Below are 27,817 nucleotides of genomic sequence, written 5' to 3'. Positions count from 1 at the left end.
TAGATCTAGAGATAAGTCTAACAGGGATTGTTTTGAAAGTAGCAAGAAGGTAACCAAGGAAGTAGCAGAGTATTGATCGAGACATAACGAGCGTACATTCCTTCAGGAACACGTTATTCCCTGTAGGAGCAGTAGCTAACGATCTCGATTACAGCCCAGAGACTAACCGTCCCAGTAGAGCTCAGAGTTTGATTAGCTGCTATATACAGCCACACTACCTGTGGTCTATTGGCTAGCCAGACAGAACGACTGGAAAGTTTGTTTTTCAGAGTGAGAAGGAGGATGTTTAGTGTTTAACTAGGTGTTTAACTAGATGTTTAACTAGGGAGAGGTCTGGACTAAGTGTTTTTGTTCTCAAAGTCAATGATGTGGTACCCTGATAGATATTCAACATAGCGATATCTACAAATCAAATACTCATAGCGTCTCCTGGACAAAACAAAAGAGGACGTATCATAATGGATATTGTTTTGTGAGCATTACAGCCCAAGACTAACCACCCAATAATGGCTTCCAGAGTGTTCTCCTGAGCAAGCAAACAAATCAATATTCCTCCTTTCAGTATGGGTCTAAGAGAAAAAAGGTGAAAAGACAAAGTAATCTCGTCATTCATTTCCTATTCATAACAATCATTCAAAAGGTTAAAAGACAAACCTATCATCCCCTTCATTTCATATTCACAACACTCATTCAGAATTCAATAATTATTTTGGGAACACAAAATCAAAATCCTTCTTTGTACAAAAGGGTGCAAATAATGCTTATTAATTAAGAACTATCTATCCTGTGGAATTGGATTTTAAATGATGCCTTTGATTTCCCCCCTTTCAGTGTTCTAGAATCTATTGTTTTTTCTGTTGTCATTCCGTCTGCCTTTGTATCTGATGGATAGATCATTTTCATTCTCTGATTCCATGGCCTCCAACCACTGCTGGTTGTCATAGAACCCACTGTGACAACGCCACAATCAACTCAGGAGCTGAGGGGCTCAGAGAGAGAGAGAGAGAGAGAGAGACAGACAGAGGGAGAGACACAGAGAGATAGAGAGAAAGAGACACAGAGAGAGAAAGAGAAACAGAGAGAGAAAGAGAAACAGAGAGAGTGAGTGAGTGAGAATGAGAGAGAGACATAGACAGAGAGGGAGAGACACAGAGAGAGAAAGAGACAGAAAGAGAGAGAGAGAAAGAGAGAGAGAGAGAGAGAGACAGACAGAGGGAGAGACACAGAGAGATAGAGAGAAAGAGACACAGAGAGAGAAAGAGAAACAGAGAGAGAAAGAGAAACAGAGAGAGTGAGTGAGTGAGAAGGAGAGAGAGACATAGACAGAGAGGGAGAGACACAGAGAGAGAAAGAGACAGAAAGAGAGAGAGAGAAAGAGAGAGAGAGACACAGAGAGAGCAGAACAATTTAGATGACAGTTCATTACTAAGCTGTAAAAGCCATGCCTTTGGTAAGGCATTTATACTGAACAAAAATATTAACGCGACATGCAATGATTTCAACGATTGTATAGAGTTACAGTTCATATAAGGAAATCAATCAGTTGAAAGAAATGAATTAGGCTCTAATCTATGGATTTTAGGGGCATATATCAATCAACAAGTCAGTATCTGGTGTGACAACCTTTTCCCTCATGCAGCGCGACATCTCCTTGGCATAAAGTAAAGCAAGCTGTTGATTGTGTCCTGTGGAATGTTGTTCCACTCCTATTCAATGGCTGTGCGAAGTGGCTGGATACTGGCGCGAACTGGAACACACGATCGTACACGTCAATCCAGAGCATCCCAAACGTGATCAATGGGTGACATGTCTGGTGAGTATGCAGGTCATGTAAGAACGGGGACATTTTCAACTTCAAGGAATTGTGTACAGATCCTTGCAACATGGGGGCCGTGCATTATCATGCTGAAACATGAGGTGATGGCGGCAGATGAACGGCGAAGACAATGGGCCTCAGGATCTAGTCACAGTATCTACTGACATTTCCATAGATAAAATGCAATTGTGTTCGTTGTCCGTCCCATAACCCCAACGCCACCATGGGGGCACTCTGTTCACAACGTTGACATCAGCAAACCGCTCACTCACACAACGCCAGAGAGGTGAGGCTAGATGGACGTACAGCCAAATTCTCTAAAACAATGTTGGTAGAGAAATTAACATTCAATTCTCCAGCAACAGCTGTGGTAGACATCCCTGTAGGCAGCATGCCAATTGCACGATCCTTCAAAACTTGAGACATCTGTGCCATTGTGTTGTGTGACAAAAATGGCCTTTTACTATCCCCAGCACAAGGTGCACCTGTGCAATGATCATGCTGTTTAATCAGCTTCTTGATATGCCACACCTGTAAGGTGGATGGATTATCTTGGCAAAGGAGAAATGTTCACTAACAGGATGTAAACAAATTGGTGCACCACATTTGAGAGAAATAAGCATTTTGTGCGGATGGAACATTGCTGGGATCTTTTATTTCAATTTATGAAACATTCGACCAACACTTTACATGTTGCATTTACATTTTTGTTCAGTATAGCTTCCCCTTTTTAAAGGGAATCATAGAAAGCAGAGTAATTGTTTGTCTTTTGACATTACGTGCTGTATTTAAGACTTGAAAATGAAATGTATTACTATATTCCTCTTACATATGAGTCATTGCTGGTTTCAACAACACTCTTCAATTTTCAAAAGCGCTTATATTGGAGAATAAGGAAAAAAAAAAAAAAAAAATCACAACGCAAATTATTATTAATCATCAGAATGAAGCCAAACTGAACCAATTTCTCTCTTCTCTTGTTGAAAACAACATCGATATTATTCAGAAACATTACTTCCAGTGCCAAAACTTACTACAAAGTATTCAGAGAACGCAGCTGAACAACGATTGCTTGTTACACCCGTTTAGTTATTTTTATGAAATAGTTTTTACGAAAAAGTTTTAATCTAAAGTTTTAACCTTTACTTAATACCCATCCCGGATCCGGGAGCATCCTCATCAAAAAAGCTGACTAGCATAGCCTAGCCTAACGGGACAGGGATATCATATAATTTTCATGAAATCACAAGTCCAATACAGCAAATGAAAGATAAACATCTTGTGAATCCAGCCATCATTTCCGATTTTTAAAATGTTTTACAGCGAAAACACAATATGTATTTCTATTAGCTAACCACAATAGCCAAAGACTCAACCGCATATTTTCACCATGTTTCTACCGCATAGGTAGCTATCACAAAACCGACCAAATAGAGATATAATTAGTCACTAACCAAGAAACAACTTCATCAGATGACAGTCTTATAACATGTTATACAATAAATTTATGTTTTGTTCGAAAATGTGCATATTTGAGGTATAAATCATAGTTTTACATTGCAGCTACCATCAAAAATATCACCAAAGCAGCCAGAATAATTACAGAGAGCAACGTGAAATACCTAAATACTCATCATAAAACATTTATGAAAAATACATGGTGTACAGCAAATGAAAGATAAACATCTTGTGAATCCAGCCAATATAATATAGCATTATATTAGCTTACCACAATAGCCAAACACACAAACGCATTTATTCACCGCATAGATAGCATTCGCAAAAACCAGCAAAATATATAAAATTAATCACTACCCTTGAACAACTTCATCAGATGACAGTCTTATAACATCAGGTTATACAATACACTTATGTTTTGTTCGAAAATGTGCATATTTAGAGCTGCAAACCGTGGTTATACATTGTGAAAATGTATCAACATTTCCCCAGAATGTCAGGAGCTATTTTGGACACTCACCTAATCTGACCAAAGAACTCATCATAAACTTTACAAAAAAATACATGTTGTATAGCAAACGAAAGATACACTGGTTCTTAATGCAACCGCTGTGTTAGATTTTTTAAAATAACTTTACCATAACAAACAGCTTGCGTTATTGCGAGACAGCGCCCGCCAAAACGGCGGAGAATAGAAATAACATTTTCCACAGAAATACGAAATAACATCATAAATTGTTCTTACTTTTGCTGAGCTTCCATCAGAATCTTGTACAAGGAGTCCTATTTCCAGAATAAATCGTTGTTTGGTTTTAGAATGTCCTTTTCTCCTGTTGAATTCGCGCCACAATGCTAGCCAATGTTGATGACGTTCCCAGTTTCTCTCGACGCAAAGATCGGAAAACTTCAAAAGTCCCAATAAATAAACGTTGAATAATCTGATAAAACTCGGTTCAAAAACATACTTTACGATGTTATTATCACATGTATCAAATAAAATCAGAGCCGGAGATATTAGCCGTGTATACCGAACGCTTATCAGAAGACAATATGGAGGTGCTTCGCGCGCCTAGGTAGAGAAAGGAAATTCCTGACCTGCCACTCCAAAAGCTCTTGTTCGACCTCAGATCAACCTAGACACCCCATTCCACCTTCCACTGCCTGTTGACATCTAGTGGAAGGCGTATGAAGTGCATGCATATCGATAAATATAGGCCAGTTGAATAGGCAGGCCCTGGAACAGAGCCTCGTTTTCAGATTTTCCACTTCCTTTATGGAAGTTTGCTGCAAAATGAGTTCTGTTTTAGAAACTTGAGAGTGTTTTCTATCCAATAGTAATAATAATATGCATATTGTATGATCTAGAATAGAGTACGAGGCAGTTTAATTTGGGCACGATTTTTTCCAAAGTGAAAATAGCGCCCCCCTATTGACAAGAAAGTTTAATCAAAGTGAAGTTTTTATAGCTACGGATTCCACTACGCAGTTAGCTTTTACTGTTGGGACGGCAAGTTTGTCTCCCGGTATTCCGTCAAAAAAGCCTAATAGTTAGCTGCTAGCCGATATGCTAACTGACCCGGTGCTTTTATCCATGGTTGGGCACCAATGTGATAGGTTCGAGATGATATCCATGCAACAGGAGGGGGAAAAAAGGTTGAACTGATTAACGGGCAGGGTGTGCACCACCATCAAGCAGTTTAGAGGAAGAGATTCACAAGTCGATAGCTAACTGAGCAGGCTAATGTTAGCAGTGCTAGCATACCGGTTGTGGGAAAAGCAGGACATGCTTTCTAAGTAAACCAACATTGCTGTAGCTCAGGGAAAACACATTTGAATTTGCCAGATGGTGTGGATCTGTACCAATCCACTGGACAGATGGTAAAATGCTCAACTCAGCCCGTGGGAGACTGGACTCTGGCAAGGCGTAGGTCAGGCGGGAGGCAGTCTGGCCGGCCTCCACATATCCTAGAAGACAGACCCAGCTATCAAACAGCTTTGCTCAGCTGGTGACGGACCTTCTGGACCCGGGAGTCAGCTCTGATCCTGAACCGACAGCCGACCCCTGACCTCCACCCACGGCTTCCACTGTCCGGCAGGTCGAAGACTCAAGACCACATCAGATTCCATCATATAGTCATCATCATTGTGGGCAGCTCGATAGTGAAAGATTTTTGGGCTGCGTTTTGCGTGGTCTGTGGACCATCTAAGGTCCAGTGTCACCCAGGTACCCGTGTCTGAAACATCAACTCCCCCAACTCTGGACAACTACACTAATATTGGCACCATTGTTACTCACGGGGGTTTGCAACGAACCTTCGAACATAAATTATTTTTAACACACTGGATAGCACAGGGAAGAGAATACTTATCTCTGGCCCCCTCCTGTGGGATTGGGAACGTTTCAGCTGCCTCATTGGCCTAAATGTTTACCTAAAGGAACTTTGCAACATCAGGAATTTCTCCTTTTGTGACAAATTTTGTCTTGCTGTGGGAGCAACCAGTACTTTTTTAAAAGAGACATGATTCACCCTGAACCGCAGAGGCTCCAGCAACGTTGCCAACTGTTTTCGAGCCTGACGGCCTGGGTCTATTAGTGCTCCTGTCCTACTTGTCATAATCAGCAAGAGAGGACATGGAAATAATATCATCTCCCATAGAAATGGTAGTATGGTCAATATAAGTAATCTAAATTGAGAAAAGCATGTGACTAAACAAAACAAAAAGAAGAATAAACTGGACTATGAAACAAAGATAAATTATATAAAGGATAAGAGTAAAAAGCTTTGGAGCACCTTAAATAAAAATGTTATGCAAAAAGGTAAAATTCAGCTCCATCCTTCATTGATTCAGATGGGTCACTCACCATGAAACTCTCTGATATTGCCAACTAATTTAACACATTTTTCATTGGAAAGATTAGCTAATTTACAAAAACAAACTCTCAACCTTCCTTAATTAAATTATGAAAGACAAGCAATGTCATTTTGAATTTGGTAAAGTGAATGTAGAAGAGGTAAACATTTTTTATTAGTGTCTATCAATAATGACAAACTACCTGGTACTGAAACATGGATGGAAATGACTGAGGATTGTTTCAGACTATATAACCACTCCGGTTTGCCATTTCTTCAATCTATGGTAAGTAAAAGTCATCCCAGAAACCAATATTAGCAAAGCTACTACTGGTTAAAACAGCCGACCAATCAGCTTTCTACCGACCCTTAGTAAACTTTTGGAAAGAATTGTGTTTGACCAGATACAATGCTATTTCACAGTAAACAAATTAACAACTGACTTTCAGCATACTTATAGGGAAGAAAATTCTACATTTACGGCACTGACAAAAAAGATTGATGATTGGCTGAAAGAAACTGATAATAAGATGATTGTGGGAGATGTTTTGTTAGAGTTCAGTGCAGCTCTTGACATTATCAATCATAGTCTGCTGCTGAAAGAAAAACGTATATGTTTTGATGTTACATCCTCTAGCATATCATGGATCAAGAGTTACATACTTATCTAACAGAACACAGAGGGTGTTCTTCTTTAATGGAAGCCTCTCTAACGTAAACCAGGTAGAGTTTGGCATTCCTCAAGGTAGCTGTCTTGGCCCCATACTTTTTTATATTTTTGACCTACCACTACTATCGAGTAAAGCCTGTGACACATTGTACGCCGATGTCTCAACATTATACACATCAGCTACCACAGCAAGTGAAATCACTGCAACAATTAACAAAGAGCTGCAGTCAGTTCTAGAATGGGTGGTAAGTAATAAGTAATAATCTATATATCCTAAATATATAAAAAGCTAAAAGCATTGAAAAAAAATTATATTTATATTTAACATGGCAAGTCAGTTAAGAACAAATTCTTATTAACAATGACGGCCTACCAAAAGGGAAAAGGCCTCCTGCGTGGATGAGGGCAGGGATTAAAAATAAAAATAAACAAAATATAAATATAGGACAAAACACACATCACGACAAGAGAGACAACACAACAATACATAAAGAGAGACCTAAGACAACAACATAGCATGGCAGCATCACATGACAACACAGCATGGAAGCAACACAACATGACAACAACATGGTAGCAACACAACATGGCAGTAGCACAAAACAGGGTACAAACATTGTTGGGCAGAGACCACAGCAAAGGGCAGGAAGGTAGAGACAACAATACATCTCACAAAGCAGCCACAACTGTCAGTAAGAGTGTCCATGATTGAGTCTTTGAATGAAGAGATTTAAATGAAGTGTATTTGGGACAAATCATTCGCTAAAACCTAAACCTCATCTAAATATTTTAATGAATAATGTGGCAATTGAGCAAGTTGAGGAGATTAAACTTCTGGATTGTAAACTGAAATTGCCAAAACATATTGATGCAACGGTAGCTTAAATGGGGCAAGGTCTGTAAATAAGGCCTATCCTTACAGGCCTTAGTTTTATCACACCTGAACATAGGCAAATTACATTTGGCCCCGGACAGGCTGGCACTCAAATATACAGGGATTACATTTGGCCCCGGACAGGCTGGCACTCAAATATACAGGGATTACATTTGGCCCCGGACAGGCTGGCACTCAAATATACAGGAAATATCATTATCATCTATTCTGCCTCAAAGTAGATAGAGGGGATAGGAGAGGAGATAGGAGATATGGTATGATATATGATATATAGGAGATTGACTGCATCACTACTTGTCTTTGTGAGAGGTATGTAAGTGTCTGTTCAAATTACTAGCACACATCTCAGACACTGATTCATACTGCGCAAGACATGCCACCAGAACCGCTTTTCCTTCACGCTGCGGTCCAACTCATCCCAAACCATCTCAATTGGGTTGAGGTCGGGTGTAATCTTATAAACGTAGGATGAAACATAGCAACGGAGCACTTTCACATCGTTTCGGTGGATGCTAGCTTGTAACAAATCACATTTGGTGGATGTAACAGTAGTGTAACAGTATAGCTTCCGTCCCTCTCCTCGCCCTGGGCTCTGGGCTCGAACCAGGGACCCTCTGCACACATCAACCACAGTCACTCACGAAGCATCGTTACCCTTCGCGCCACAAAAGCCACAGCTCTTACAGAGCAAGGGGAACAACTATTTCTAGGTCTCGGAGCGAGTGACGTCACCGATTGAAACACTATTAGCGCACACCATCACACATAGACACACTGACTACACCTTAGCTGGCAGCTAGCTAGTTTAGCTTTCTTCTGTATCGATAGATTCCTGTGAGAGAGAAATCTCTGGATTTTAAACAGTAATGATGTTGTGATGGGAGCTGGTTCAGAGTAAACTAAGAAAACATTTTTAAAGAGCTATTTAAGTAGGTTTTTAGAGTATCTGTACTTTACTTTAGTCTTTATATATTTGACAACTTTTACTTCACTTTTGATACTTAAGTATATTTTAGCAATTAAATGTACTTTTAATACGTAAGTATATTTAAAAAAATATATACTTTTAGACTTGTACTCAAGTATGATTTTACTGAGTGAGTTTCACTTTTACTTGAGTCATTTTCTATTAATGTATCTTTACTTTTACTCAAGTATGACAATTGGGTACTTTTTCCACCTCTGCTCACTGGTAAGATCACTGGTTCCATGGACCTCTCCAAGGAAACTGTCAGGTCCAAAAGGAGCAAACAAAAACAAAGGAGACATATAGAGGACATCATTGTTCCTTGATAGCCAGGAAATCCGCAGAGAAACATTGAAACATTGAAGTTCCTACGCGTGTAAGTTTTCCTTAGACTTGACAGTTCCTGTTATTTATTAGGTCTGCAACAGTATAAAACAAGTTCCTGAGGTATTTAAGACATAATGAGTAGTAGGCTTCATCAGGAAAATAAATAGAAAAGCAGAGAATACGTTGTGCCTTTCAGCACATATTAAAGGCATGTTTTAAATAATATATTTTCTGATTTCGGGAATTTCTACAAAACAGTTCACTGCAGTAATATAGTTCTACAAGGAACATGGAAGTAGAGATGTGTTGGTCGTTTGCCAGCAAATGGGTGCTGTCCTACGAGAACATTCAGGTAATCGTCCACTATTGTCAACAACTTCGGCGATATCCACACAATGCTCCTCCCAGGACAGATCCCTGGATTTTAGAGGGAGGTACTCTGTGTGGTGCCTTGATGCGTGTTCGTGGTTAGTGTTATCCTAAATGTTGATACTTATATTTGTATCAAATGTTCGTCAGCTCAAGCCAGTGGACGAGCGGCAAAGACTCTAACCAAAGCCCACACGAATCAGATTCAAAGATGACGCTTGTGTGGTCAGATTTTCTTTAACATTTCTCATATTATTTGCTGCTTTAGAGACCAGAGCTTAAAACTTCTTCAGGCTAGGGTCCTTTTTTCTCGATTTCCGCCTGAATCAAAGTAAACTGCCTGATACTTGGTACCATTGGATAGAAAACACTTTGAAGTTTGTAGAAATGTTAAAATAATGTATGAGAATATAACACAATTGATATGGTAGGAGAAAATCCAAAGAAAAACCAACCAGACTTTCCTTTTTTTTGAGAGCCCATGCACTTACAATGGAAAGCATAGGGTCATTTTGCAACTCCTATGGCTTCCACTAGATGTGAACAGTCTTTGTTCAAGGTTTCAGGCTTGTAACTTGAATAATGAAGAAGAAGTATGAGTTTTAGTATGATGACAAAAGTTTGGAAATCCGTGTTTGAGCGTGCGACGAAGAGGACGCGTACCTGCTAATTTTGCTTTCCTATTGAACATACTTCTTTCCGTATGAAATATTATAGTTTAATTACATTTTAGGGTATCTGAGGACTAGATAAAAAATTATTTTGACTTGTTGAAACAAAGTTTAGGTGTAGTTTTTCAGATTTCTTTCTCTGCATGTTGAATGAGTGGATTACTCAAATCGATGGCGCCAACTAAATTCACTTTTTGGGATATAAAGATGGATTTTATCTAACAAAATGACGCTACATGTTATAGCTGGGATCCTTTGGATGACAAGTCAGAGGAAGACTTTCAAAAAGTAAGTGAATATTTAATCGCTATTTGTGAATTTATGAAAACTGTTGAAAAATATTTTGATGCGGGACGCTGTCCACAAACAATCGCATGGCATGCTTCGCTGTAAAGCCTATTTTAATCAGACAGTGCAGTTAAACAAGAATATAAGCTTTCAACCGATATAAGACACTTGTATGTACCTACATGTTTAATATCCATAATTTTTTATGATTATTTATTTGAATTGCGCGCCCTCCAATTTCACCGGAAGTTGTCGACAGGTGTCTCTGATGGGACGTCTAGCCCTCTGACCATTCTTAGCTCTAACCCACTCCACCTGTTTTAGCTATTTGTATGTCGTTTACTCTGTGTGATTGTTATAAAAGTGAAGGTCCTTGGTTTGTGAGAGGGTTGCTTGGGCACATCTATACACATTCTCTGTGACGTACTTACAAGAGATGTTATTTAACGTGGTCATTTATTCATTATTTTTCCTCCCAAGCCTTATCTCCATATCTAGCATGGAACATCTATGGACCACAACCATGATATGTTCCAGGTCTACATGGGATGTATGTTTGTGTGCACATGGCATGAACATGTGCAACGTCAGAGTTTCTCTGTCATACGTAATATGTTCTGTGTGTGTACATGTGTGAAAATAATATGTGATTGTATGTATACAAATGTACAAATGTGTGCTTGACAACGATGCAGACAGACGCTATGTCTATATAGTTAGAGCAAGATGTCATTTATATGTCGCCTGTGCGTGTGTATATATATGAGAAAAATAACAACAGTCATATCAATGGATTTCATAGACTGTGTTTTGTATTAAGTAAATAGTTGTTTTTAATTATATTAAATAACTGTCTTTTAAAGTAACTGCAGACTTTGATTGTGTTTTTCTCAAACTCAAGCGAGTTACATGTAATAGTATGTAAATTGTTTGATATTTAGAGTAGATAGATCATGTTGGTTTCATTAGAAAGATTAATATTCTCCTTTTTCCAGAATTATATAAAATTCCAAATGTGTTTTGGGGTCAATGGGACTGATTATGATAGAGCAAGTCACATATGTACTTGTATGTGGGCAAAGGATCCCTCCCAATGTGTTCTCTAATCTCGTAAATCATTTTAGAAAATGGTTGTTATAATCGAGGTATTGAAAACAAGGGTGGCAATCATTTCTACTCCTATGTTTTTCTAGAAATAAAAAATTACTTGTAAAAACTAAATCTCTTACTCTGAGCAATTGTATTAGTATAAAATAATATAATTCTCCCCCCAAAATTTGAATATTATATATCTCAGTATATGTATTTGTATTATTTATTGCATAAGGTATTTTTTTGCATGTCTTTATCAAAGGTGTAAATCATTATGGACCTGACTGTATACAGTGAACTCCAAAAGTATTGGACAGTGACAATTTGTTCTTAATTTGGCTCTATACTCCAGCACTTTGGATTTGAAATGATGCAATGTCTATGAGGTTAAAGTGCATACTGTCAGCTTTAATTTGAGGGTATTGTTATCCACATCGGGTGAACCATTTAGAAATTACAGCACATAGTCCCCTCATTTTTAGGGGACCAAAAGTATTGGGAAAAATTTACTCATACAGCATGTTTATTAAAGTAGAAAAAGGTAAGTATTTGGTCCCATATTCACTTAGGCATAAATATCATACCCCTAAAAAATACTCCCCTCCACTCAGTTCGGGTGGAGCCTTGCCGAACTCGGCTAGACAAACCCAACAAGTGTGCTCTCACATACTCCCTTAAAAGACAGAGAAAAAAGTGGCAAGAGAACTGTTTGTCTAGTTTGAGATGTCTTTGGCAGTATACACTTCCTCAATAAAGTCTGAATTAATCTAAGATGACTCAAGAAATCGGTCATTAATTAAGCCGTTTTTGCCGAGGACATCTTAGTTACACAATTTTACATCGAACTAAAATGTTTGGTGCAGTAATTCTCAATGAACAAAATGTGCATGAAAACGAGTCGTCTCTTGTTCGAATGACAACAAATACTTTATTGAAGAATTCCTACTCTTGACCAAGGGGCGTTGATTTCAGTTCCGAACTTCTGCTTGCCTCCAGAAAAACATTTGTGTGGCCGAACAGCCCGAAAAAATCCTCACCGAAGTCCACAACTGTTACTATACAGAAAACACGTGCAGAAGGTGAGTTTATTAAGGAACCGATTTTAAAAAATCGGAAGCGTACTGAACATGAGAGACAATCAATAACCCCTAAGGACTGATGACAACAGACGGCGAAATAAAGGGGGAGTAATCAGGGAAGTGATGAAGTCCAGGTGTGCGTAATGATGAGGCACAGGTGTGCGTAATGATGAGGCGCGGTTGTGCGTAATGATGAGGCGCAGTTGTGTGTAATGATGGGTTGCCAGGTGTACGTTATGATGGGTTGCCAGGTGTCCGTAATGATGGGTTGCCAGGTAGCGTAATGATGGGTTGCCAGGTGTACGTAACGATGGGTTGCCAGGTGTGCGTAATGATGAGTTGCCAGGTGTACGTAATGATGGGTTGCCAGGTGTGCGTAATGATGGGTTGCCAGGGGGGCGTAATGATGTGTTGCCAGGTGTGCGTAATGATGGGTTGCCAGGTGTGTCTAATGATGGGTTGCCAGGTGTGCGTAATGATGGGTTGCCAGGTGTGTGTAATGATGGGTTGCCAGGTGTGTGTAATGATGGGTTGCCAGGTGTTCGTTATGATGGGTTGCCAGGTGTGCGTAATGATGGGTTGCCAGGTGTGCGTAATGATGGGTTGCCAGGTGTACGTAATGATGGGTTGCCAGGTGTGCGTAATGATGGGTTGCCAGGTGTGCGTAATGATGGGTTGCCAGGTGTGCATAATGATGGGTTGCCAGGTGTGCGTTATGATGGGTTGCCAGGTGTGCGTAATGATGGGTTGCCAGGTGTGCGTAATGATGGGTTGCCAGGTGTGTGTAATGATGGGTTGCCAGGTGTGCGTAATGATGGGTTGCCAGGTGTGCGTAATGATGGGTTGCCAGGTGTGTCTAATGATGGGTTGCCAGGTGTGCATAATGATGGGTTGCCAGGTGTGTGTAATGATGGGTTGCCAGGTGTGTGTAATGATGGGTTGCCAGGTGTGTGTAATGATGGGTTGCCAGGTGTGCGTAATGATGGGTTGCCAGGCGTGTGCATAATGATGGGTTGCCAGGTGTGTGTAATGATGGGTTGACAGGTGTGTGTAATGATGGGTTGCCAGGTGTACGTAATGATTGGTTGCCAGGCGTGTGTAATGATGGGTTGCTATGTGTATGTAATGATGGGTTGCCAGGTGTGCGTAATGATGGGTTGCCAGGTGTGTCTAATGATGGGTTGCCAGGTGTGCATAATGATGGGTTGCCAGGTGTGCGTAATGATGGGTTGCCAGGTGTGCGTAATGATGGGTTTCCAGGTGTGTGTAATGATGGGTTGCCAGGTGTGCGTAATGATGGGTTGCCAGGACCGGTGGTTAGTAAACCGGCGACGGGGGAATAGACAGTGACAAAAATGAACAAAAACATCAAAACATTTCATCATAATGTTTGCACAACTTTTCCGAACGTCTTCGGATGGGAAACATCTCGGTCACCTTTAAAGCTGGCGAGAGCTGGTTAGAATTGGATGGGAGGCCAAATCTATGTAACCAGTCCAGAGTGTGGAAGGAAACATAGCGGGTACTACGGTTGGGTAAACAAGAAAGTTCATAGTCAACAACAGCATGCAGGAGTCGTGAGGCAAATAGCAAAATAGCACAAGAAAGAAAAAAAATAACGACTTGTGTCACTCAGTCACTCGCCCTAACAGTACCCGTGTGCTGGAGGCGATTGAAAGCTGGGTGGAGAGGTGGGGATTTTCTTCAGAACGTTGTGAATACTGCTCTATCGTCATCAGTATTTCTGCCCAACCTCAGCCAGGTAAGTAATGACAAGCAGTAAAGGCCAGGGTGTTACAATTCCACTCTGCTGGGGTTGGGGTGCCTGCCTGCATGCCTAGGCTCTGCTTGGCTGTGCTGCTGACGTCAGGCCTTCACACAGCACGAGGCAGCACACGCACAGACATACGCATGCACACACACAAGCTCAGACACTCCACATACACACACACACTGCTCCACCGGACAAATGAGACTGTCGCCCTAATGAGCCTCTCTCTTCTCTTCCCAGGACTGTATATCATCTTTAGTATACAGCTCCCAAATGACACCCTATTCCCTTTATAGTGCACTACTTTTAACCAGGACCCCCTAGGGCCTTGGTATACCAAAGTATACCAAACACCTCCCTAATATTGAGTTGCCCCCCCCCCCACCCCCCCCTCCACCCTTTTGCCCTCAGAACAGCCTCAATTTGTCAGGGCATAGACTCTACAAGGTGTCGAAAGTATTCCACAGGGATGCTGGACAATGTTGACACAGTTGTGTGAAGTTGCCTGGATGTCCTTTTGGGGTGGTAGACCATTCTTGATACACACGGGAAACTGAGCGTGAAAAACCAAGCTGTGTTTGTAGTTCTTGACACAAACCGGTGCGCCTGGCACCTACTACCAAAGACACTTACAATTTGTGTCTTGCCCATTCGCATTCTGCATGGCACAAGTGCACAACCCACGTTTCAATTGTCTCAAGGCTTAGAAATCCTTCTACAACCTGTCTCCTCTCCTTCCTCTACCTGATTGAAGTGGGATCTGGGCTTCAACTGGATTCACATGGTCTATCTAATGTGTTGTATAGTCAGTGTATGATGTAGTGTGCCCGTCGGGGTGCAGATTAAGCAGGTAGTGGAGTTACAGCACCCTATTGTACAAAACAATGCATTTTCACTAGACAGCCAGCCTTCAGCTGCATTGCAAATCCTTTTTGGTTTGCCGGTGGAATTTGTAAAGGCACAATCGTTTCTGAACCCCTTTCTGTTGCGCTTCAGGGTACATTTCTAACACCTATTTTCGGGAGCACTTAAGCCGTTTTTACACCAAAGAATTTGGGAAATGCTAAATACAATAGTAAACAGGGGCGGACTAAGAACAGAAATGAGCCCTGGCATACACTGGCCCATTTTTTATTATTTGAGGACCCCATTATTAGCCAGATAATGATTATTTTTATGCAAAAAAAAACAATAAGTTAAACAGGCTCACTAGGTTAAAACTGGATTAGCCCATCTGGCATTTAAAAAAAAAGAAGTTTTATTTCACCTTTATTTAACCAGGTAGACTAGTTGAGAACAAGTTCTCATTTGCAACTGCGACCTGACCAAGATAAAGCAAAGCAGTTCGACACATACAACACAGTTACACATGGAGTACACAAACATACAATCAATAATACAGTAGAAAAATCTATATACAGCATGTGCAAATGAGGTAAGATAAGGGAGGTAAGGCAATACATTTGCCCGAAATACCAGCAAGCCAGTCCACCACTGATAATAATGGTATCTATTGTAACACTGATAAAACAGATGGTTTCTCCCAGACAATTAAACAGAGTCTCTGACTACACTGTGATTGGAATGTACAAGGCAATCTCACAGTCGGCTTCACAACCTGTATTCCACCCAGGTGTTGTAGTTTTACATTTCCTTTAGATGTAATTGGTTTTAAAGGCCAACTAGCAAGACAAGAGAACAAACACAGCCAGTGGTAAAGAAAGACAAACAACCATAATGACAAAACGTCAGATAATGAAATATGGTTCATATAGAAACACAAATGATCGTACACCATGATCCTAAACTGAGCAATTAATAAAAAAAAAAGAAATGTACCATCGCCATGCATCCATATTATAGCTTATTATTTCTGCTAATTTCAGACACAAGCTGTATCCCAAAAAGCACTATGTGCCCTGGTCCAAAGTAGTACACTATACAGGGAATGGGGTAACTTTTTGGACGCAACCATGGATAAACAAGAGCTGATCCTCTTATAGTTACAGAGGTGAAAGAGAGTCTAGATTGCCTTCAGCTAGCAAACAGACCAATTATAGTAACATCAGACTGTTAATGGCCTGGACATGGACATCTGACACACACAGCAATATGGCATATCTGTCTGAATTTCTCTATTGAGGCTTATAGCAAATGCAAGTTAATTTCTTATCCACTGTAGTTGAGGGAAATATGGTTATGTCGTGCTGCTTTAAAAGTTGATAAACTTTAGCTTTAGTTAAGAGACTATAAAATAGCCTTTGAAAGATGTTGTTTACGTCCGATTCAGCATCATCGTTCTTAAGTCTTAGCCGCATCCATCTCTTAAACCTCAGCCCCCTCCCAACCACACGTCAACACATGTGAGTCAGCATGGCATTGTCCTCCAGAAAGTAGTCTCTCTAATTAAACCCAGCTAAATTCATGGCAACAATCTGTCAATGTCTTTGAGAGCTGTAGCAATACTGTACATATCTATATATTTCCTAATATCTGCGGTTGCAAAGATGATCTATATACTGACCAGGGAATCACCCATTACATTATAGAAAGAAACCTGTGACATGACAGACCAATCAGGAATTCTCAGGGCATGTCCAACAACTCCATTATCTCAGCCAATCAGGACTAGCCAGGATGGATCCTGTCTTTGGATGGATCCTCTGTTTGGCTCAGTGCTTATTCCTTGGCTAAACTCATAATTTAAAAATTGTATTCGTATTTAAGGATCCCATACAAGTTTGTAATTTAAGCAACATGTTCAAGAAGGCATTTCTGCAAAAAAATGTTTTAAAGAATTGTCCAACTGTGAAGTAGGAAGTGTTGTCTAATGGCTTAGATCCTCTAACCGGCCACATATATAATCAAGTGTTTTGTCTCATTTGCCATGCCAAGTCTTGTGTTGGCACATTGGTGCAACCAGTATTAAAGTGTGCAAGTAAATATGCCAACTGCCACCGGGTAACCTCCCCTCAGTGTTAAAATTAAAATGATCCAATATGACTTAATTGGCTGGTTGCCCAGACACAGCTTAAACCTAGTCTTGGACAAATACGCACTTTCAATGGAGAATATTACGTTTTTTAGCCCAGGACTAGACTTAGGCCCATTAATATAATAATAATAATAATTAATAATAATAATAGGAAACAATCTGAAATCAACCTTACCTTTTCTGCGGACTGCGCTGTCCCAAAGAAAATGGGTATGAAGGCTAGCCAGACTATACAGGTGGTATACATGGTGAATCCAATGGGCTTGGCCTCGTTAAAGTTCTCCGGGACACCCCGCGTCTTGATGGCGTACACCGTACACGTGACCATGAGTAGGATGCTATAACCCAGCGAGCATATAATCTGCAGATCCGTGATGTCACATTTCAACACTCCTCTAGCCTGGTCTGAGTTGATGCTCTTCTGTTCGTCGTAGTCGACGATGGTGTTAGGGGGATCCACACCGAACCAGATGAAGACACCCAGTAGCTGAGCGGAAATGAGGGAAGAGGTGATGGCCAGCTGGGAGGTCGGGCTGATCAGCCTGGGTGCTGTCACCGACATCTTACCTCCTTCAAAGATCCGGTAGATCCGGTTGGTCTTGGTGAGTAACGCGGCGTAGCTGATGCACATGCCCAGACCCAGGAAGATCCGGCGGAATGAGCAGACGGCGACGTCGGGTTTGGCGATCATGACGAAGGTGATAATGTAACAGAGGAAGATCCCGGTGAGGAGGACATAGCTCAGCTCACGGCCCGACGCACGGACGATGGGCGTGTCGTTGTAGCGGATGAAGGTTGCCATGACGAAGATGGTGGCGATGATGCCCAGCATGGCGAGGAAGACGGGGATCACTGCCCAAGGGGAGTGCCACTCCAGCTTCACAATGGGGATGGGCTGACATGCCGTCCTTTTAATAGATTGATTGATTGATTAAGTATGTTTTATTTCACAATTAAAAAAATACACATACTGATGACAAGAAGACAAGCAGTACTGTACTGCACTGTAAAACATATATATTTTTTAATACTACTCTATCAAGGATAGCACTAAAACGTTATAGAATTTTCTAGGGTTAAACAATTCCTGAAACCTTCCCAATATTCCCAGGTCTTAGAGAAATCCCTGGGAATTTTGGGAACGTTCGTGTAATTTTGCAAGCCTTAACTTATTTCTATAGTGTTCCTGTCTGTCACCTGTTGGGGTTGGGCATCATGCTGTAGGAGCACAGCTTGCAGGATGTTTCATCATACTGGTACTGGTAGCCATCACAGGGTTCACAGTGCCAGCAACACGGCATGCCTTTCACTGTCTTCTTCCTCTCTCCTGTCTTGCAGGGCTGACTGCACACAGAGCTGGGGATCTCTGTCTGTCCATTAGGCCACTGCATGTCCTCGATCTGGAACACAGGATGGATGCAGTAGGTTAGACAGGAGTAGAACAATGAAAATTACTTTTTTTAAGAACAAGTATTTTTTATTTGATTATATCCAGTCGGATTTGAGTTTACATTATCCCACATTACATCACTAAGTCTTGCGCAATGCCGTGTATCATTTACGTTTTACTGACACATTTTTTAAGACAAAAATAAACAATCCAATATACTGCGCTAGGAAGCACAAAAAGAAGCCCTGGAGTGACTGCTGTGATTTCACAGTGCAGTGGACCCACAATGCAGTGGACCCTTAATCCCTTCCCCACCCATACAGCAATTGGTTAGATGTCAATGTCCTCACTCAGTAAAGCCTGTCACTCAGAGCAAATATGGAAATTCTCAACTTCCTCCAAGAGAGGCAAAAAAGCGAGCAGGTTGAGCAGATCGAGCAGGTTGAACAGGACGAGCAGGTTGAACAGGACGAGCAGGTTGAACAGGACGAGCAGGTTGAACAGGACGAGCAGGTTGAACAGGTTGAACAAGCAGCAGTGAATGAGGTGGAGAGTGCAGAACAGACTGAAAGTCATTCGCAGCAGCAGAGTTAGCCACAGGTTTACCCATTCTACAAGTAAATATGCTTGGCTCATGTCTGTTATTATTACAGTTGAAGTCGGAAGTTAACATACACTTAGGTTGGAGTCATTAAAACTCATTTTTCAACCACTATATTTTTTGCAAGTCGGTTAGGACATCTACTTTGTGCATGACAAGTAATTTTTCCAACAATTGTTTACAGACAGATTATTTCACTTATAATTCACTGTATCACAATTCCAGTGGGTCAGAAGTTTACATACACTAATTGCCTTTTTGATTGCCTTTAAACAGCTTGGAAAATTACAGAAAATTATGTTTTGGCTTTAGAAGCTTCTGATAGGCTAATTGACATAATTTGATTCAATTGGAGGTGTACATGTGGATCTATTTCAAGGCCTACCTTCAAACTCAGTGCCTCTTTGCTTGACATCATGGGAAAATCAAAAGAAATCAGCCAAGACCTCAGAAAAAAAATTGTAGACCTCCACAAGTCTGGTTCATCCTTGGGAGCAATTTTCAAACGCCTGAAGGTACCACCTTCATCTGTACAAACAATAGTACGCAAGTATAAACACCATGGGACCACGCAGCCGTCATACCACTCAGCAAGGAGACGCGTTCCGTCTCCTGGAGATGAACGTACTTTGGTGCGAAAAGTGCAAATCAATCCCAGAACAACAGCAAAGGACCATGTGAAGATGCTGGAGGAAACAGGTACAAAAGTATCTATATCCACAGTAAAACAGGTCCTACAGTATATGGACATAACCTGAAAACCCGCTCAGCAAGGAAGAAGCCACTGCTCCAAAACCACCATAAAAAAGCCAGACTACGGTTTGCAACTGCACATGGGGACAAAGATTGTACTTTTTGGACAAATGTCCTCTGGTTTGATGAAACAAAAATATACAAGTTTGGCCATAATGACCACCATTATGTTTGGATGAAAAAGGGGGAGGCTTGCAAGCCGAAGAACACCATCCCAACCGTGAAGCACGAGGGTGTCACCAGCATGTTGTGGGGGTGCTTTGCTGCAGGAGGGACTGGTGCACCTTACAAAATAGATTGTATCATGAGGAAGGAAAATTATGTGGATATATTGAAGCAACATTTAAGACAGTCAGGAAGTTAAAGCTTGGTCGCAAATGGGTCTTCCAAATGGACAATGACCCCAAGCATACTTCCAAAGTTGTGGCAAAATGGCTTAAGGACAACAAAGTCAAGGTATTGGAGTGGCCATCAAATTACTTTCTCTATTGTTGTTGCTTTGTCAAGAGGTTATCCTGTATGTAAGCATTTCATTGCAATGTGTACTCCATGTTTATCACGTGTACATGACAAGTAAACAAACTTGAACTTAGAAGGGAAAGGCGAGGGCAGCCAGAAAGAGAGGGGGAAATATGTCCAGTTTTGTGGTTAGATTGTAGGTGAACAAAACATTGACTTTAAATATGTGTCCTCAAATGTCAATCTCTCATTAGCTGGTAGAGGTCTCATAACATATTCCTTTCTTTTTGTACTTTTTCCCATGATATCCAATTGGTAGTTACAGTCTTGTCCCATCACTGCCTCAGAAGAGGCGAAGGTCTGAGAGCCATCCGTCCTCCAACCCCGCCAAGCAGCACTGCTCGCTTAACCCGGAAGACCGTACAGCTGGCTACCGAAATCAGCGTGCATGCGCCCAGCCGCTAGGACAAGGATATCCCAGCCGGCTAAACCCTCCCCTAACCTGGACGACGCTGGGCCAATTGTGTGCCGCCTCATGGGTCTCCCGGTCGCGGCCGGCTGCGACACAGCCTGGGATTGGACCCGGGTCTGTAATGACGCCTTTAGCACTCCAATTCAACCGGTGCGCCACTCGGGAGGCTTAACTTATTCCATTCTACAGTTATTTTTTGGGGGGTTAAGGTGCCTTTATATTCATATAGCTTACGGCCCTCAAACTCAACTCTGTACATCAAAGCTAGTTCCACTGTTTTTATTTTATTTTTATTGTTCCCCTCTAACTGATTTAGACCTGCACACCATGTGAGTGCAATTAATTATCATATCGAATAGACCAGGCTCTGGACCTCGTAGGGTAAGTGTTGAATACTCTTGGCATAGGATCATTGTAGCTTCTTATCTGTCATGTTTGGAGTTGTGTTGCTCTGTTATATGTGCCCTTTAATTTGTCTTTACATTTGAGTTGCCCTGGTCATGTCAGTACACCGTAACTTTAAAACAAACTACTGACATGTTGCTATTTTGCATATGAGCCAAGGAGGAAGACAGATGAAAACAGCAGGCCCTTGAAAACAGCAGCAGCCAGGGTTAGGGGATACTTTAGGTGACCCCAAAACAAGTATCCCCTTGACCCCATTCTGATGAGAAACTAGAGACACACCAGACAAGACTTAGAGACAGCAACAGAAGAGTAGGATACAATGGAGAGAGACGCACCAGACAAGACAGAGACAGCAACAGAAGAGTAGGATATGATGGAGAGAGACACACCAGACAAGACAGAGACAGCAACAGAAGAGTAGGATAAGATGGAGAGAGACACAACCGACAAAATAGAGACATCAACAGAAGAGTAGGATAAGATGGAGAGAGACACACCAGAAGAACAGAAGAGGATAGACAAAGGAGACAATAACATACAAGAAACTGAGACCACAACAGACATAACCCAGACAGCAACAGACAGAGAGAAAGAGACAGAGAGAACAGAGGTGGGTTCAGCACACAGTAGACTGTATCACCTCAAGCTGCTCTATAGATTCAAATTAGTTTCATTTATTTGCACAAATTATAACAGGTGAAATACAGACAGTGAAAAAGTTAAACATTGTTTACAGATAATTCCCAGGTGAAAAAGCCTGTGAAATTACTATTAAAACAATTGTTTACTTTTAGTGTGTGTGTGTGTGTTTGAGAGAGAGAGAGAGAGAGGGTGTTTTTGGTACTGCTGGATTCTTTAATCAGTTTGACTCATTGAACAGGGTCAGAGTGTATGTTTGAAGTTGTCTGGGTGATGAGAGGTGTTGGGTTTGCGACAGACACAGCGTTTTCCATCATGGCCAAAAAGCTCAGTTTAGTCTCATCTAACCAGAGTACCTTCTTCCATATGTTTGGGGAGTCTCCCACATGCCTTTTGGCGAACACCAAACGTGTTTGCTAATTTTTTCCTTTAAGCAATGGCTTTTTTTCTGGCCACTCTTCCGTAAATCCCAGCTCTGTGGAGTGTATGGTTTAAAGTGGTCCTGTGGACAGATACTCCAATCTCCGCTGTGGAGCTTTGCAGCTCCTTCAGGGTTATCTTTGGTCTCTTTGTTGCCTCTCTGATTAATGCCCTCCTTGCCTAGTCTGTGAGTTTTGGTGGGCGGCCCTCTCTTTGCAGGTTTGTTGTGGTGACATAATCTTTCCATTTTTTTTATAATGGATTTAATGGTGCTCTGTGGGATGTTCAAAGTTTCTGATATTTTTTTTTTTTAACCAACCCTGATCTGTACTTCTCCACAACTTTGTCCCTGACCTGTTTGGAGAGCTCCTTGGTCTTCATGGTGACCCTTGCTTGGTGGTGCCCCTTGCTTAGTGGTGTTGCAGACTCTGGAGCCTTTCAGAATAGGTGTATATATGCACTTAGATCATGTGACAGATCATGTGACACTTAGATTGCACACAGGTGGACTTTATTTAACTAATTATGTGACTTCTGAAGGTAATTGGTTGCACCAGATCTTATTTAGGGGCTTCATAGCAAAGTCGATGAATACATATGCACTCACCACTTTTCCTTTTTTTTTTTTTTTAGAATATAAAAAAAAAATATATATAATAATAATTTCACTTCAACAATTTGGACTATTTTGTGTATGTCCATTACATGAAATCCAAATAAAAATCAATTTAAATTACAGGTTGTAATGCAACAACATAGAAAAAATGCCAATAGGGGTGAATACTTTTGCAAGGCACTGTACATGGCCTACAGCATGGTCAAGGAAGGTTCATGTTTCCGGCATTTTCGGACAACGGAACAACTACTGATTTAGAACCATGGAGAGTTACCGCAAGTCGCAAAGAAAACACTTCCTCCACTTTTCTACCACCATAGAGGACCACAGTATGAGTCATAATACCGGAGTGCCAAGTCGAGGTCCAAAAGGCTTCTTAACAGCTTCTACCCCAAGCCATAAGACTCCTGAACAGCTAATCAAATGGCTGCTCAGACAATTCACATTTCCCCCCCAACCCTTCCTGCTACTCTCTGGTTATTATGTATGCATAGTCACTTAAACTCTACCTACAAGTACATATTACCTCAATTACCTCGACTAGCCGGTGCCCCCTCACATACCCGCTGTACATAGCCTTGCTACTGTTACTTTACTGCTGCTCTTTAACCGTTTGTTGTTTACATTTTGTACTTATTTATTTATTTTTACATTAAAAAATTTTTTTTAACTGCATTGTTGGTTAAGGGCTTGTAAGTAAGTATTTCACTGTAAGGTCTAGTACACCTGTTGTATTCAGCATTTCACTGTAAGGTCTACTACACCTGTTGTATTCAGCATTTCACTGTGAGGTCTACACCTGTTGTATTCAGCATTTCACTGTGAGGTCTACTACACCTGTTGTATTCAGCATTTCACTGTAAGGTCTACTACACCTCTTGTATTCCGTGCATGTGACAAATACAAATTGATTTGATTTATTACCCATAAAACCTAGCGGTCAAACAAGGAAATGGTTCCAATAGTTTTCCCACCATTTTTCCCATGGTGGATTTTAGAAACACTTAAAATAAGTGCTATGAAGTTTTGATAACCGTGTAATTCTCTCTGGGAAAAGGTGACTTCATCAATGTATTCACCTGTATTGAACAGGACGAGCAGGTTTTTCACAAAAAATGAAATGCTAAGTAGTTGCAAATGTGGCTATCATAAAGAACAACAAATGCCATGATGATATGAACGAGATAGCTGAATCGAGGCTAAGGTAAGAATCTCTGGATTAACAATCTAATGTTAGCTCAATTTAGTAATGGATAAATTCACTAAACTTCTTTAAATTGAAAATGTTGTTAATTGTTTTGTGCAAGTTTTAATTTGACATGATAACTGTTAGCAAAAGTGTCAGCTAGAGATGACCTGAAGGAGCAGGGATTTGTAGTTTTGTATGATGTCTACTTTGATAGTAATCAGTATTTTCGGATCTGAGAATAAATAGACCCGATATATTGATAAAAGTCACCTTGTCCGAGAGAGATTTACATGGTTATCAAAACATCACGCCAGGGTAAGCATACATGAAACACAGACCTTATTTTAAAATTCTCTATTGGAAAAATGAGTGGTGGAAAAAAATGATTTGTACCATTTCCCTGTTTGACTGCTAGGTTGTGTGGGTATTATGACACCTCCACTGTAGGGCTCATCTATGCTTCGTCTAACACAGTGACAACCACAGATAACAAAAATGATTTAGTCCAATCAATGTCAGCTGAATATGATGTGGCTGTCCATGGTACTGATTTCTCTGTATGTGTGTGTGTGTGTGGGTTCCTGCAAGTAGAAAAAATATGTAGAGAAACACCAATGCCATCCTCCTCTCTTTCATGTTGACTAAATGGTTTATGACTCTGTCATACACACTTGTAGTTTTTGTTGTCCTAGGCTGCATGGCTAAAACGCTTGTTCGCTAGCCAAACGTCCTTTCATGGGCAACAGTGCACCAGGCCAGCTAGTTCACATTAGCCTACTACATCTAGCTACATGTTCAACTTCCATCCTCAGGCCAGGGGCACAATGCATTTTTTAAAATGTATTATTTATTTTTTTTACATATTTTTCACCTATGGTTGAATCAGAATCACCGTTATAATTATGGGCCAGTACGGAAAATTAAGTAAAACCACAGGAGACTGAAAGATTTGGCATGCGTCCTCAGATCGCCAAAAGGTTCTACAGCTGCACCATCGAGAGCATCCTGACTGGTTGCATCACTGCCTGGTATGGCAACTGCTCGGCCTCCGACCGCAAGGCACTACTGAGCGTAGTGCGTATGTCCCAGTACATCACTGGGGCCAAGCTTCCTCCCATCCAGGACCTCTATACCAGGCGGTGTCAGAGGAAGACCCTAAAAGTTGTCAAAGATTCCAGCCACACTAGTCATAGACTGTTAACTCTGATACCGCACGGCAAGCGGTACCGAAGAGTCAAGTCTAGGTCCAAGAGGCTTCTAAACAGCTTCTACCCCCGAGACTCCTGAACATCTAATCAAATGGCTACCAAGACTATTTGCATCCTCCCCTCTCCCCTTCTTTTACACCGCTGCTACTCTCTGTTGTTATCATCTATGCCTAGTCACTTTAATAACTCTACCTACATGTACATATTACCTCAACTAACCGGTGCCTCCGCACATTGACTCTGTACCGGTACCCCCTGTATATAGCCTCCACATTGACTCTGTACCGGTACCCCCTGTATATAGCCTCCACATTGACTCTGTACCGGTACCCCCTGTATATAGCCTCCACATTGACTCTGTACCGGTACCCCCTGTATATAGCCTCCACATTGACTGTGTACCGGTACCCCCTGTATATAGCCTCCACATTGACTCTGTACCGGTAAACCCCTGTATATAGTCTCACTATTGTTATTTTACTGCTGCTCTTTAATTACTTGTTACTTTTATTTCTTCTTCTTATCCATATTTTTTAAAACTGCATTGTTGATTAAGGGCTCGTAAGTAAGCAGTTGTATTCGGCGCATGTGACTACTACCATTTGATTTGAAGTCCAAATCCTTATCTCCATCCATGACTAATTTAGTAAAGGGACAATGTTAGCCAGCTAGCCAGCCACCGGAGGACAACAACACAATGAGATGCAACAATTCAAGTTTTCTGTCAATGACGTTTGGCTTCTGATGTGATTGGTGTGAAGCCAAATCCAAACTGGCTTCCCTTTGTACTTTTTTTGGTGCGCCAGGACCATTCACAGCTATTATTTCATATTTGTTTTATCAAGGGAGGCCAAATTCTCGCTGGCTTGCCTGGCATTCAATGCTACGTGCAGCAACAATGTCACTCTTTTTTTGACCAGGCAGCTGTTGAGTTCGCTTGGATGCTTTCTCCGGTGAGATACATTCAGCTTCCTGCAAATTGTAGGACATTTATGAAAAACAGAGAGGCAAAAGATACAATATTTTGTATGTTATTATCTTTTCATGGTGATTTTTCCTTGGCAACCATGTTTGTGGAAGCATGGCTTCCCTAGACATTCATGAACACATGACACTGACGGTTAGTGACATTTTGTCTTTTCAAATATTGCATGACACATATGTTTAAAAAATGCAGTCTACTAGTCAGGCTGACCAGTGCCCATAATCCTTAGTTTCCATCCCTGGTTAGGAGTAAAACAATCCAAAATAACAGTTTATAACTGAATTATATATTGTTCATGATCAAAGATCTCATAAATCATTACTCTGCATTGGCATCACAGTTTAAGCCTATCCACACATTGCTTAACTGGCTAACTGCAAACAACTTTATCCAAGTAAATACATTTTAATGTCTTAATTTTGCCTTTTTCTGTAAATGTTCTTGATTGCCCAGGGATATTTTTACGTTGTTAGCTTCATTAACCAATGGACACAATGATATATTTCAATTGTATGTACTGATATCAAGCAGTATGAAAGGGATGATTAAGTGTTATGTCTTCATCTTTCAATTACCTTTCACAATCTTTCATCTTTCACAATAAGTGGTGATAAAAACAAACAATAACATGGCTCTATTTTATTCCAGCACTATTTCATCAAAATGTACTGTAAATTAATAAAACAATCACTCTAGATCATAATGATTGGTTGATTGACTGAGCAAGTGGATAAATTCCCTCTGGGTGATGTAAATCAACTAGAGAATCACAAATATTCCTTCAGAGAAGGGATAAGGAGAGATACTGACATGCAGTGTCTTCAGAAAGTATTTCATCTTGTCTTTTACCACATGTGGTTATGTTACAGCCTGAATTCAAAATGGATTAAATCAAAATTAAACGTCTCACCCATCTACACACAATACCCCATAATAACAAAGTGGAAACATATTTTTAGATTTTAAGCAACTCCAGTTAGGTTATTGTCCTGCTGAAAGGTGAATTAATCTCCCAGTGTCTGGTGGAAAGTAGACTGAACCAGGTTTTCCTCTAGGATTTTGACTGTGCTAAACTCTATTCTGCCTATTTTTTTATCCTGAAAAACTCTGCCAATCCTCAATGATTACAAGCATACCCATAACATGATGTAGCCACCACTATGATTGAAAATATAGAGACTGGTACTCAGTAATGCGTTGTATAGGATTTGCACCAAACATAAGCCTCAGTATTCAGAACAAAAAGTGTATTGCTTTGCCACAATTTTTTACAGTATTACTTCAGTGCCTTGTTTCAAACAGGATGCATGTTTTGGAATAGTTGTATTCTGTACAGGCTTCCTCCTTAACTCTGTCATTCAGGTTAGTATTGTGGAGTAACTACAATGTTGTTGATCCATCCACCGTGTTCTCCTATCACAGCCATT

At 40.8% G+C, this 27,817-nt stretch overlaps 1 protein-coding gene across 1 annotated transcript in view; it reads right to left on the bottom strand.

Annotated features, from left to right (window-relative positions):
- Positions 1 to 27,817, bottom strand: part of LOC139553201 (metabotropic glutamate receptor 7-like) — a 420,178-nt gene that overhangs the window by 64,959 nt on the left and 327,402 nt on the right. The window contains exons 8-9 of the mRNA XM_071365256.1: positions 18,448 to 18,650; positions 17,426 to 18,158 (exon numbers count right to left, since the gene is read on the bottom strand). Of these exons, the coding sequence (XP_071221357.1) occupies positions 17,426 to 18,158; positions 18,448 to 18,650 (936 nt within the window). The remainder of the gene's footprint in view (positions 1 to 17,425; positions 18,159 to 18,447; positions 18,651 to 27,817) is intronic.

Source organism: Salvelinus alpinus, chromosome 2 (genome assembly GCF_045679555.1).
Source record: "Salvelinus alpinus chromosome 2, SLU_Salpinus.1, whole genome shotgun sequence".
Taxonomy (NCBI): domain Eukaryota; kingdom Metazoa; phylum Chordata; class Actinopteri; order Salmoniformes; family Salmonidae; genus Salvelinus; species Salvelinus alpinus.
The sequence above is the reverse complement of the archived record's forward strand: the minus strand, read 5'-3'. Positions and strand labels throughout refer to the sequence as shown.